Genomic DNA, 12,091 nt, shown 5'->3' on the forward strand with positions numbered 1-12,091 from the left:
TGAAATTAGGTGAAGGTTTCTGAGCATCAGAAGACTCATCTGCTGGCTGATGGCCAAAAGGATTCCCAACATAATTTAGAGCAGCCTCTAACTTATATTGGCTTCAACCAATCAGCATTTTGGCAGAGCCCTGTGTGCTCAGACTCACTCCTAGTATGTCCCACCTCCATAATACCCTCTGTGTGAAGAAGTGAAAAAGAAGTAGCTTGAAGCCAGCTATTCTAGCTTTGTGTCATTTGTGGGATTTGTAGCAGGTGGAGCCCAAGGCTGAGATCCCAGCAAAACAGCTGGAACAGGAATTAAGATTTTTAATGAATGTCCAAACTGAAGATGCAAAAAAGCAGGGTGAGCAGGGGAAACAAACAGACAAACAAACCACCTAACAAGTAGGTCTAAAAGCAAACCTCACCTCCCCCACCACCTCTTTTTTTACAGCTCTTTGCTAACTGCTTAATGATAAAGGGAAATGGAATCATCTTTGCTTTATTTTTGACTTTTTTCTTTTTGCTCTCATACTTGTCTTTCTGTCCTTTGGTGTGTAAAGTACATTCATTTCATATGTCCACTAAATGCAATATCCGTGTAAATTATGCTATTATACTACTTACTCCAATCTGTACTTCCCTTTTTATCAGCACTAAAATTGATCCTATGGCTTACCATTCTGTGATGCAGTTGTATTTGAAATGAAGCTGTTATTTTACTAATAGTTGGTATTGTTCAAACCTAAAACCCATACAATCATATGTAATCTGAATGTTATTTGTATGTCATTACTGTAGAAAATTGTATTTTGGTTAATGTATAAAAACAGTATAATGGAAACTGAGTTCCTAACCAGATTCAGGGAAGTGATAGTAGAAGTAAACACCTTCAGTACAAGGTAGTTGTGAACTCTGTTTATGCACATCAAAATAAAAGTATATGTGCTACCTTTATGCGTAAGTAGCCTTCCTTTTGTAAATTTATGATGCAAACTATCACCTTCATAGAACATAATGCCTATGTCTACACTTGCCCCCTTCTTCGAAGGAGGCATGGTAATCAGGGTGATGGGAGATTACTAATAAAATTCTGTGCTGAATATGCAGCACTTTATTAGACAAATTCTCCCCTGCGGCAACTTCGAAGTACCAGCATGCCATGTAGCTGCGGGCCTTCACAGTTTGACACTTCAAAGTTGTCGCAGGGGAGAACTTGCCTAATGAACTACTGCATATTCAGCGCAGCACTTCATTAGTAGTCTTCCATCACCTGGTTACCAAGTGTAGACATAACCAATGTGTTTTTGCATGTGCTAGCGCAGTGTATCCTAACCCTGTAATTATTTTTCTGATGGGTTGCAACTTGCTTTAAATTATTTTCAATGTCTGGTTTTTCATTCCTTTGTTTCTTGGTATCTTGAGGGTGTTGTGATAGACATCTTAAAAGTACTTATAATTGTAATAATTTATAGCAATGTTCTTTAGACATGAAAAACGTCTTAATCAGAAATGTACTAGAGAAATTTTACTGTCAGTGAATTTATTATTTAAAGTTGGCTATAGTGGCCACCATCTTAAAATTGTGAGGATTGTAACATTTTACCATTATTCTAATAACCTTTTTCAAATATAAAGTGAGTCCCTTAACAGTAATACACAATCATTTGCATGTGACAAATTAAAAAATACTAAGAATGTTTTATAAGAATGTTTTTATATCCTCTTCCTCCACCAACCCCCATCTCTGTACTTTTTTTAAAATAATGATACTTGAAGTTGTGCAGTGATTTGTTTCAAATTCAGTCAGAGGATGGGCAAGACAAGTGTAAAGATATTTTTCTCATTTTTTTTTCTTTCTTTTTCATTTTGAGTTCTATTGAGTAGTGAACGACATTACTTAAAAGGAGTATTTTGTTATAATATTACTTAACTGTTTGTTTAGGAGGCTTTTTAAAATTTGCTTTTAATGAGTTCTGCAGTGTGTCTCAAATGTTGCATAGATATCACTTTGAAAGAAATTATTTTTGTTATTTTTTTTCTTTGAAAGGCTGGATAACACATTAGAGGAAATTATATTTAAGCTGGTGCCTGGACTTCGAGAACGTAAGTTTGATTTAGTTTTGCTACCTCTTTTATGCTGTTGGAAGCAGCATCTCTACTGATATTTCTGTATTGTTGATCTGAAACATCACTTTATTTTTGTTTTATATTGACTAGAGGAGCTTCAGCGAGAGATTGAATTTTGGAAGAAAAACAAACCTCAAGAAAATGGACAAGGTAATTTTTTGTTGTTCTAGCTATAAAATGAAAGATGTATCTTTTAAGTAATGGCTCCTCCATCGGCCTCAGTTCCTTGCAAATACTTGTGTTTGTGTACAGTTTGGTTGAATTCAGTGGCTGGAACTCCACAGGCACACAAAATTACACCTTTGCATAACTGTATGGTACCCTGAGGTTTATGTATTTAGCAACTGTCAATTTTAAATCTAACAATTTTATCCTTATTTTTTGAGATTCGTACTACTTTCTGATTTGAATTCTTAATCTTTTCTACTTCGATCCTCGTTACAATGCACCAGTGGTAAAACATATAATTACATGAGTCTTTTATATACAGATTAATTTCTGCTACCAAATTTGACCAGCTGTTAAGTGGGAGGTTGTCAAGAACTAGATTTGAAGAGTAACAAAAATGTTTTTCTACAAGTGCTAAACAACTGCTTTATATAGATTCCAGAATGGCTTTCTTGCGTTAATTGTCTTAATATTCTTTGAGAGTCCTTTACTGAGCTAACAAGTAGTGCAGAAAATCCAGGAGGTTTTGTGTTCTCTAAACTGACTTCATGGTTTGGCTGCCACAGCCCGTTTTATATTTTGTAAGGCATCTAAAGAGGTTCTGTCAATCCAAAGTGAAATTTACTATGCTGTATGAGGATCATCTGTTTCAAAGAGGTACATTTTTAGTATACTTTCTGTTGTTTTAAATATCTTCTTCGCAGATTGAAAAAACAGCATTTCCCTCCTTCTTAGTTTTGTGCTTTTACATTTAGCAATCATTACAGGGGCAACTTTATTCTTTTCCCTTCCTCATAATACAAGTATTTTAATGTTAGCCTACAATACAATTTCAGTAAAATTTTACTAGTCCACTATAAAGTACCAAATATAATTAGAAGTACATATTAAATAAAATAAATTTCAGAGAATATTCTCATGTATTAATTTTATTAAAGATAAACAGAACTGTTATTGACTCATCATAATGATACATTAAATTCACAGTATAAAGGAGTATAGCAGTGTCATGGAGATAATATTGTAAATTATCAGTCATTGTAAATATACAGTCATAGAAGGATTGTATGACTAAAATAGTTTTATGCAGTTCATGCTTCTAGATCTTCTTCAAATAGGTCATTTGTTAATCAAATATAGTTCAGTTGGTGGACTTCTTTTCTTTGTAAATCAAAGAAGTGTGGAATATAAAGGGGCTGGCTACTTCCATCTCACCATGATGAAGTCACAGTTATAATCTAGGCTGAAATGTTGCTTAGCTTTACCACTGCTCTATGGTGGTCGTAACATTTTGGGGATCACCTGGTTCAGTAAGGGGTCCTGTTACCACCTGGCTTGTAACTTTGGGTACCTTACTGCTGTTCAATAAGAGCTCAGACCTATGACGTGAGTAGCCAGCCTACTGCATAAAGATTTAAACCCTGCTTACTAACTCCTTGCAGGAGTGATCCCAGTAGCTCTTCTAGTGTTGTCTCTCCCCCAAATCTGTCTTTCCAAGTTCTTAGCTGCCAGAGTCTCAGGAGTCTTCTCCTCCTGTTCGTCAGCCCTGAAGGAATGAAACTGCGTTCACTCTGGTACACATGCGCTACGCAGTTTGTACAACACTCTTGCTTATGATAATAAATAAAAGTTTGTTGAATAGAAAAATCTTAGATTCAAAGGTGAAACAAGGAGGAAGAGCAAACACAGGTTACACAGAACATAAAGTTGCAGTCTGTCTTTACACTTCTGTATTAGTTAGATTAGTTAGATTCCCTTTTCTAATACAAGTTGCCTATTGCCTCTGAACAATTTCCCTGAAAACTGGCCCTTAGTTTTTGGGCAGCCTTCACTTCAAATCTTTCTCTTTAACAAGGGTGTGTTGTTCTTTCTTCAGGCTATATTATTTCATGGTTACTGAGAGCTGTAGAAACTTCCTTAGTTTACTTTTTAGTGTAAATGCCTTTTCATATATCTTCCTGGCTGGACGCTGGATGGGTATTTTGAAATTTTATCATGTGAACAGCTAGCCAGGAAGGTGCTCTTCCCTGCCTGATTACTTCATCCCCTGTTCTGAGGTGATGCTGTAGTTGCATCACAGTTATAACAACAATTTCCTGCATATATATTTATATAAGAGCTAGCAAATGTACCCAGTGCTGCTTGGGTCCTGGTGAGGGCTGCAGAAGTCAGGTCAGGGTGTTGGGTGTGGGAAGTGGGGGCTCTGTCCAGTGCTGTGGGTGAGAGCTATGGTAGAGGGCAATTAAACTGTCCAGTGGCCAGCAGCATGGAGAGCTCCATCCCCAGGTGGCTGCTGTTTTCTGCTGTAGAGGCCCCCACAGATCATTCCGCAGTATTGGTGTTCCCTGCACTTGGTCTCTGCACTTGCTGCGCCCAGTGGTGAGTCTGAAGTATGTCATCCTTCCTCTCTGTGCCCCTCCCTTTCCATGTTCTGAAAAACCAACAGATTTCAGGCATTCCTCATTTTCCTGGCACAACCAAACCCTGACCTTGCTTTAAGTTAGGATAAGAGGAAGTTGCATACCAGAATTGGTAGTCTGAGTTCTGATGGCTCAGGAGGAGTTCTTGAACAAATGGATTCACAGACACACAGAGGGATGGACTTTCAGATAGCTGCACTCTAACATATATGATGTACATACAACATTCATAACCATAACAGGTATACAAATCTCCTAACCATCATCAAGGTCAGAACATAAAGGTTTTCATGAAAGACCTTAGTTGGCATAAATTTAGACACAATATCGTTGTATGCAACCAATTCAATTGCATATCCTTTGAGGTTTAGATGCCCTGTTCTCCATGATGGTAACAGTTGTTACCTTTTTCTTCTTAGGCGTCTGTAGCAGCTTGCTTATAGAGATGGACAGGATGAATGCAGGAGTGCTTGAAGAGGGTAGCAGACTTTGAGTGAAAGATGATGACTTAAGAATGTTATGATCTTTCTAGTTTAATTAAATTATAAGTAAATACACCTGTAGCTTTTCCCTGCCACCAGCTTTGCATACAATCCTCATCATGGACCACTGGACCCTACCCCCACTCACTACTGGTGGACGGGCAGCAAGCGAGACATGATCTTGCCAGCAGCAGGACCTGCCAGAGCTGGTGGGGGCTGGGAGTGGGCAGAAAATATGGGACAACTTGCCCATTTTTGAGAAGTCTAGAACATGCAGGAGGGCTTAAATATGAGACTGTCCATTTAAAAACAGGACAGATGGTCCCTCTAAACAGCAAAAATGAAGAACACAACATGTTTGTCATACTCACCAAGTATCCTGGTTATAACCTGCTTGTAACTACATGCCAGTAGTCAGTAGAGGCGCAAACAAATTTGTTATGGCTTAATGTTGTAAGAATACATTATAATTTATTAATATCAGTGTTAAGGCTGTTCACCACAGAAGCAATTTTCAGTCTACTGAAAATGGCTTCCATAGAGTCATGGATAGGTCTTTCTCTTACTGGAAGGGTCGCGTTGGACTGGAGAAGTTTAGATCTGCAAGACGCTTCTAGGTGCAGAAAAGAGTTGGATAGACGTGTACATGTCAGAAATATTTGGAATGAGTTACACTCTCAGAAAGGCTGTGTCTACACAGGCACAAATCTTCGAAATCGCCATATTTCGAAGATTACTAATGAGGCGCTGAATTGAATATTCAGCGTCTCATTAGCATTAGGACGCTTCTGGCCACGGCGCTTCGAAAGCGCATGGCTCGGTGTGGCTACACGGGGGTCCTTTTCAAAAGGACCTGGCACCTTTTGAAATCCCTTGGAATAAGGGGATTTCGAGAGGTGCGGGGTCCTTTTGAAAAGGACCCCTGTGTAGCCGTGCCAAGCCGCGCGCTTTCAAAGCACCGCAGCCGGAAGCGTCCTAATGCTAATGAGGCGCTGAATATTCAATTCAGCGCCTCATTAGTAATCTCCTAAATATGGCTGTTTCAGAGATTTGTGCTCGTGTTGACACAGCCAAAGTGATTAGAAATCTTCTCTAAAAAGAAATTCAGTGTATGGATTTCTTTCTAAATAATTGTGGAAGTGTCGTGATACAGGCAGCAGCTTCCTACTGTAAGGATCTTGTGAAGGATTTTTATGCCACATGTGGTTTGTCTTTTGACTTGAAGAAATGTCTTGGGTAGCGATTCAGTAAAAAAGAGGTTTCTTCAAATGCATCAATTCATGCTTTAGTAGGTGGCTTGTACCAGATGCCTGGACAGTTGCTAGTCAAAGATCATAGTTGAAATAGCTGCAAGAACTTTTTCTGGGACATAGCTTAGCACTGTTAAGGTCTGGAAGAGAAGTTTGAATTCCTCACATGGCCTGAAAGATACTTCTCTTGCATATGTTTCTGGATTGTTTGTCTGACTGGAATTTAGTTAATTCCCTAGCCTTGTGCTGGAAAAGTCTTGACAGGAAATCTAGTTCCGTAATTAAAGCTTCCTGTATTATTTAACATTGATAACTAAGGAAAATTAAAGTCGTGCAAAGGTTGTTTTTTTTTTAATTTCTGTGCAAGCTGTGAAGCCCAGGATTCTCCACAGACAGATACTTGTTATATGTACTTTTATCTGTTTAAAGAAAGAGGCTTAATTCCTGGAATTTCACAGAACTTTCCTTGGTAGGTTGATGCCATATGTCCTATTTATGAATTGTAAAAGGAGCATCAGGAACAAATGAAAATTGGATTTGTTGAACTCGAAAATGTGCCTGAGGTTAGTGATATCTTTCAGATATCAAGTCATCTTGTTTCTGATCTAAGATACTCCAAATTTTTGGAAAGAAAGAGTAATAAAAGATCCTTAAGATAGAATTTAGGATGTAGGGGAATACAAAGTGAAAAAGCTACTATGTCTGAAAATGTGTAGTTGTATTACTTTAGTTAATTATTTTAGGCATGAGAGAGAGTCTGTGATATATTTAATAGTTTGTGTGTCTATATATCCATCCATCCTGTGACTCCATTTGTTCAAGGACTCCTTCAGAATAGTATGAGCTAGGACCACTAAATGTTGTTATACAACTTTTCTTATCAAAAGTTTAAAGTAAGGTCAGAGTTTGATTGTGCCAGGACAATGGGATGTGATTGTTTCTAAATAAATGGAAGGGAAGGGTTCAGGTAGCAGGGACAGCTATACTTCAGCTGATCCCAGCGGGACCGCAAGCGTGTCCCCAACAGCCATGGACAACTGTGAAGCAGCTTGCCAGCCAGATAACGTCGCTGCTCTGTGCTTGCCCTGGGGAGCAAAAGCAGCAGCATGGCCCTCCCACCCCAGGCTGGCCTTAGGAGGAGCTGTCGGCCATTCCCACCCCCTTCATTGAGTGCTGCACCCTCCATAATGGCAGCCCCTGCCCTGAAGGACACAGGTAATGCCAGGTAAACCTTGGTTTCCATAAACTTGATCCTGGTTTCACACTTTAACTGTTTTCATTCATGTATGAGTATTCTGAGGTACAAAGACATTAAATTGAACTCGATTTAATAGAATATCAGACTAAGCAAAAAATTAATCCATTCAAGTTACTTGTTTAATCTCATAAACCATTTTGGCATGCCTGTGAATCAGAGTTGATAGAGCTTCAGATTATTTAAACCATTCTGTTGTCCTAGTTTCACTCTCATTTCTCAGTTTTTATCAGCTACTCATGTCTCTGTAATTTGTCTCAGCACTTTATGAATTTTGATACCTTGAATTAGTGTTTTGTGCCTTCAGTGAACACCCTGTGCTAGTATCCTCAAAAATAAAATAGATGGACATCAAGGTTGCCACTATTAGGTGTATATGATGCCCACTCTGTATATTGTCTTTCAAATTGGTTAAAAGCTAATTCTGTTAGAAACATGCCATTTTAATTTGCTGCATGATTAGTTGTTATTTGTATTACAGAAGTACCTAGAGTTCCCTGTTAAGATTGGGGCTCCATTATGGGTACTAGTATGGCGGGGTGGGGCAGGGGCCATCACCCCATCACTTTTAAAATTGGAAGGCCTGTCCTTTTTACTAGCCCTGAGGGTGAGTGACAGATGAGGAAGGGGTGCAGAATGGTTAGAGAGACAGAGCTTCAAAGCAAGGGGCAGTGTTTGTGAAGAAGTGGCAATGCAGAGGCAAGGCCTGCGGGGATAGGGACAGGATTACAGTTTAGGTCCACCCTGCTTTAGGAAGATTCCACTGATGCTGGGCTCTGTTGTGCTACATACTGTAACATCCATGGTAGGATATCATCCCTGCCCTGAAGCGTTTACTCTGTAAATTAGGATGTAACAAGTGAGCGTAACAAGTGAGCATAACAAATAATTGGAAGGAATGGGTGAAGGGTGATAAAAAGGAACAGTGATAAGAATGTGTAGTTAAACGTGCTCTGTCTTCACTGCAAAAAAGTGAGGATTTTTACAGGAGGATATTTAACACATTTGGTATAAACACCTAGTGGTGACGGCGCGTGTGTAAATTTTAAGTTAATATTGTGTCTGCACCCGTGGTTGATTTGTGCCTAGACTACTTCCTGGCAAAAATGAACTGTGTCACCTCTAGGATTTTCGTGCAAGATAGCTAATGCATGTTAGTTTTGTACAGTTGAATGGGGTTGATTTATTCAGATATGACCTTTTTAATTACAGGAATTAAACACAAAAATATGTTTCCACAATCACCATTGGCCACCTCCCTAACCACTTTCCGTAAAGTAAACGTCCTTTGTCTACATATAAAATTACAGTAGTTATCTTCAGGGATTGTAAATGAAGCAGTTTTTAAAGAAAGCATAGAATGAAATTCAGTCCAATAGCATTTTTAAAGAAAATATTTTGAAAAATACCACATTTGAAATAATAAATCAAAGCATTTTAATGCATTTGGGAGAATTTAGTTTTAAATATATTTTGATTTAATATCTATGCCTCTGTTTGCATGAATGTACTAATTCATTTTCCAGCATTGCAAACCATTCCTTTCAGTTGTATGGGATCTGAATATGATATTTTTTGTTTTTACAGATGAAAGTCCAAAAGCTGACAAGGCCAAAGTAGATGAAGAAGGCGATGAAAATCAAGATGATAAAGATTATCATAGGAGTGACCCTCAGATTGCTATTTGCCTTGATTGTTTACGCAACAATGGACAGTCAGGGGATAACATAGTAAAAGTGAGTTGTTGGAAGGAATCTATGCTGCTTAGTATTTCCTGCCAATTTTAAGATAAACATTGGTGGGAGAGAATCTGGCATTGTTCATGACCTGTAGCCATCTCCATTGTTGCCATAACAAAATCTTCTGTTGGTTGGAGCTTTCTAAAGAACCTGACAATACTCACAGTTAACTGTATAAAATTACTCATTTGTGATTAAGTATTTCAGGAAGCTATAGAACTATCACATGTTGTGGTAAAACAGGAGAATTGGAATACCAACTAGACCATAACATTATAATATTACACCATAATATTACAATGTATCACATCACCACCTGTTGTGGTTTGTCCTCTTACAGAAACAGGCTCCAAAAAAAGTGTGTGTTGTTTTTAACCCAAGGATTGCTTGAGAACTGAGAACCAAATCTCCTGAGCACTAAACCTGGCTTTGACACTAACTTGTTCTGTGACCTTGAGCAAGTTACTTTCTCCATTTGAAAAATGGACGTGATGGGGGATGTTTACCAATCTTCCAGTACTCAGGGACATTTGCTTTGTCTCATGTCTAAGCCCTTCCTAAGGGGAGTAAGCTATTTAGGAATCTTTGCTGAATTCACTGTTAAATTATCAGACTGTTGTAGAAAGTCATAAAAGGGTTAATACTCACCTAGCTAAGTACTACAGAATGCTTTACTGTGTAACTGTGTGTTTTAAACAATCATGCTCAATATTTGAAGCTCTTATGCAGTAGAAAAGTCTTTGTTCTGACCCAGGATCACCAGAATTGTCTCTCCATGTCCCTCCCTCAGCTTAATATGTCATGTGTGGCACAAAATGGTTCTTTCTCCCGAGACAGGTCTCCATATTTTGCAGATTCAGTGAAAAGTATTATCTGCAGAGGTGCTCTGGTCTGCAGTAAGAGATCACCTTTCATCTTTGGGGCCTTGGAGTTTTCACTGAATTATTTGTGAACGATTTTAGTCTTTTGCTCTTATGAATCAAGGATGTTTCAGGAAGTGTTCCGTCTGTGTCTCTTTCCTGTTAGCTAATGTCCCTTTTATATTTTCTTCATTTATGTTTTTTTTTTTTTTCAAAAGCTTACATAATAGTGATACGTCTGAAGAATTTGCTTTGTCGGTTTTGTTTAATGCTGTAATAGAAAGCTAAAAGCAATGTGGTAGAGGATCAGCAGGGTGTTGGACAAAAATAGCTTCCTGAAGCCTGTAATCTAAGGGGTTAACAAAGTAAACTGTCTCCATCAGCTTGCTGAACCTACTAACTCCTACCATAAAACAGAGCATGGGGTTTCGTTAACAAGAGTGTTTCCAGTTTGCAGTGTGGCGAGATTTCTCAGATTCCAAAGAAGTTCATGGTGACCAAATCAAGTAGAAATATCAGGGCTGAAGAAAATCTCATGGCTACCAAAGTGGACACTTTGAAGTTGCTTACTGAGGTTAAAGCCACAAGAAATGATCTGGCAATAAAGAAGTCGCTGATTTGGAAGATGAAATAACTGAACTAGAGACATGGCTGCAAAGCAAGAGAGAGAGAGGCAGAGCTGCAAAAGCATACAGTAGACCCTCGACTTACGTGGAGGTTGTGTTCCTGAGCAATCCCGTATAAGTCAAATTTCACATTACTCGGGGGAGCCAGAAAACTGACCAGTGCAGTAGCGCTGGTCAGTGTCCTGTCTCCTGTAAGGAGTGCAGAGCTGGGATCCAGACTCACAGGAGCAGGGAAACTGACCAGCGCAGAAGATCTGGTCAGTTTCCCAGCCACGGGGAAGCTGGGAGTCAGGCTACAGGCTTCGTGTAACTTGAATGTGTGTATCTCGGGGTTTTATTTAACATACAGCATTGATGGAGCACAATGAGAAGGAACCACAAGAGAATTAAAGAACTCTATGAAAACCCCGAAGGAGAAATCCGACTATATGTAACAATTTTAATTTCAGAATTGTTAATTCTGAGCTATCTGGAAGTAGTGGAGAGAGGATGCAGGGAGTTTTTCCCCCACTTGTTGTGCATAATAGTAGATGCAGGGACCTACTTCTGAATATACAAAAATGCAGTCCTGTAGCACTTTAAATACTAACAAAATAATTTATTTAACAAATTAATTTAGGCTTTTGTGGAACAGACCCACTTCTTCAGATCTGAAAAGTTCAGAGTATTCAGATTTAGCAAAACACTCATTTGTGGACTGATTATGTGCTAGAGTGATAGCTTGGATTTGGATTGAAACTCGGGGAAAGGCAGAAGTTTGGAGGCAGAGGGGAAGTGTTCCAGGTAATAACCAAGGAAATTTACAAACAAATCAAGCCATTTTCAAGCAAACTATCACAAATGCAACACAAAAATGAGAGATTGGAAACATGAAGGGTCATGCCATCCAACAGCTAAAAGGAACAATAATTTCAAGGTTTTCAGTAAGTAAAATAGTTATTCTCAATTGCTCTCCCTTTTTAATAACATCTCAGAATGTCAGTGAGCTGAATAGTGTAATTAAAATGGAAAAAGGTCTGGTCAAATTTTAAAAAACCCACTTCTAGATTATTCTGCTTCAAAGGGGGCGAATTACAGGCATGGAAGATAACTGGTTTCAGCAGATATTTTTTCTTCAACCAAAGAGAAGAAGAGGTATGCACAAATGTTGCTTGTTAAAGGGCACAATTATTAGGTCATT

The 12,091-nt window shown here is 38.6% G+C and overlaps 1 protein-coding gene across 4 annotated transcripts in view; it reads left to right on the plus strand.

The window, feature by feature from the left end:
* Positions 1 to 12,091, plus strand: part of PCGF5 (polycomb group ring finger 5) — a 63,809-nt gene that overhangs the window by 25,657 nt on the left and 26,061 nt on the right. For all 4 annotated transcript variants that reach the window (XR_012646307.1, XM_075000365.1, XM_075000367.1 and 1 more), the window contains exons 4-6: positions 2,032 to 2,087; positions 2,202 to 2,261; positions 9,274 to 9,422. Coding sequence is in view for 3 of the 4 variants with exons in the window: in XM_075000365.1 (XP_074856466.1) it covers positions 2,032 to 2,087; positions 2,202 to 2,261; positions 9,274 to 9,422 (265 nt within the window). In the remaining variant the exon portion in view is untranslated. The remainder of the gene's footprint in view (positions 1 to 2,031; positions 2,088 to 2,201; positions 2,262 to 9,273; positions 9,423 to 12,091) is intronic.

Source organism: Carettochelys insculpta, chromosome 7 (genome assembly GCF_033958435.1).
Source record: "Carettochelys insculpta isolate YL-2023 chromosome 7, ASM3395843v1, whole genome shotgun sequence".
NCBI lineage: Eukaryota > Metazoa > Chordata > Testudines > Carettochelyidae > Carettochelys > Carettochelys insculpta.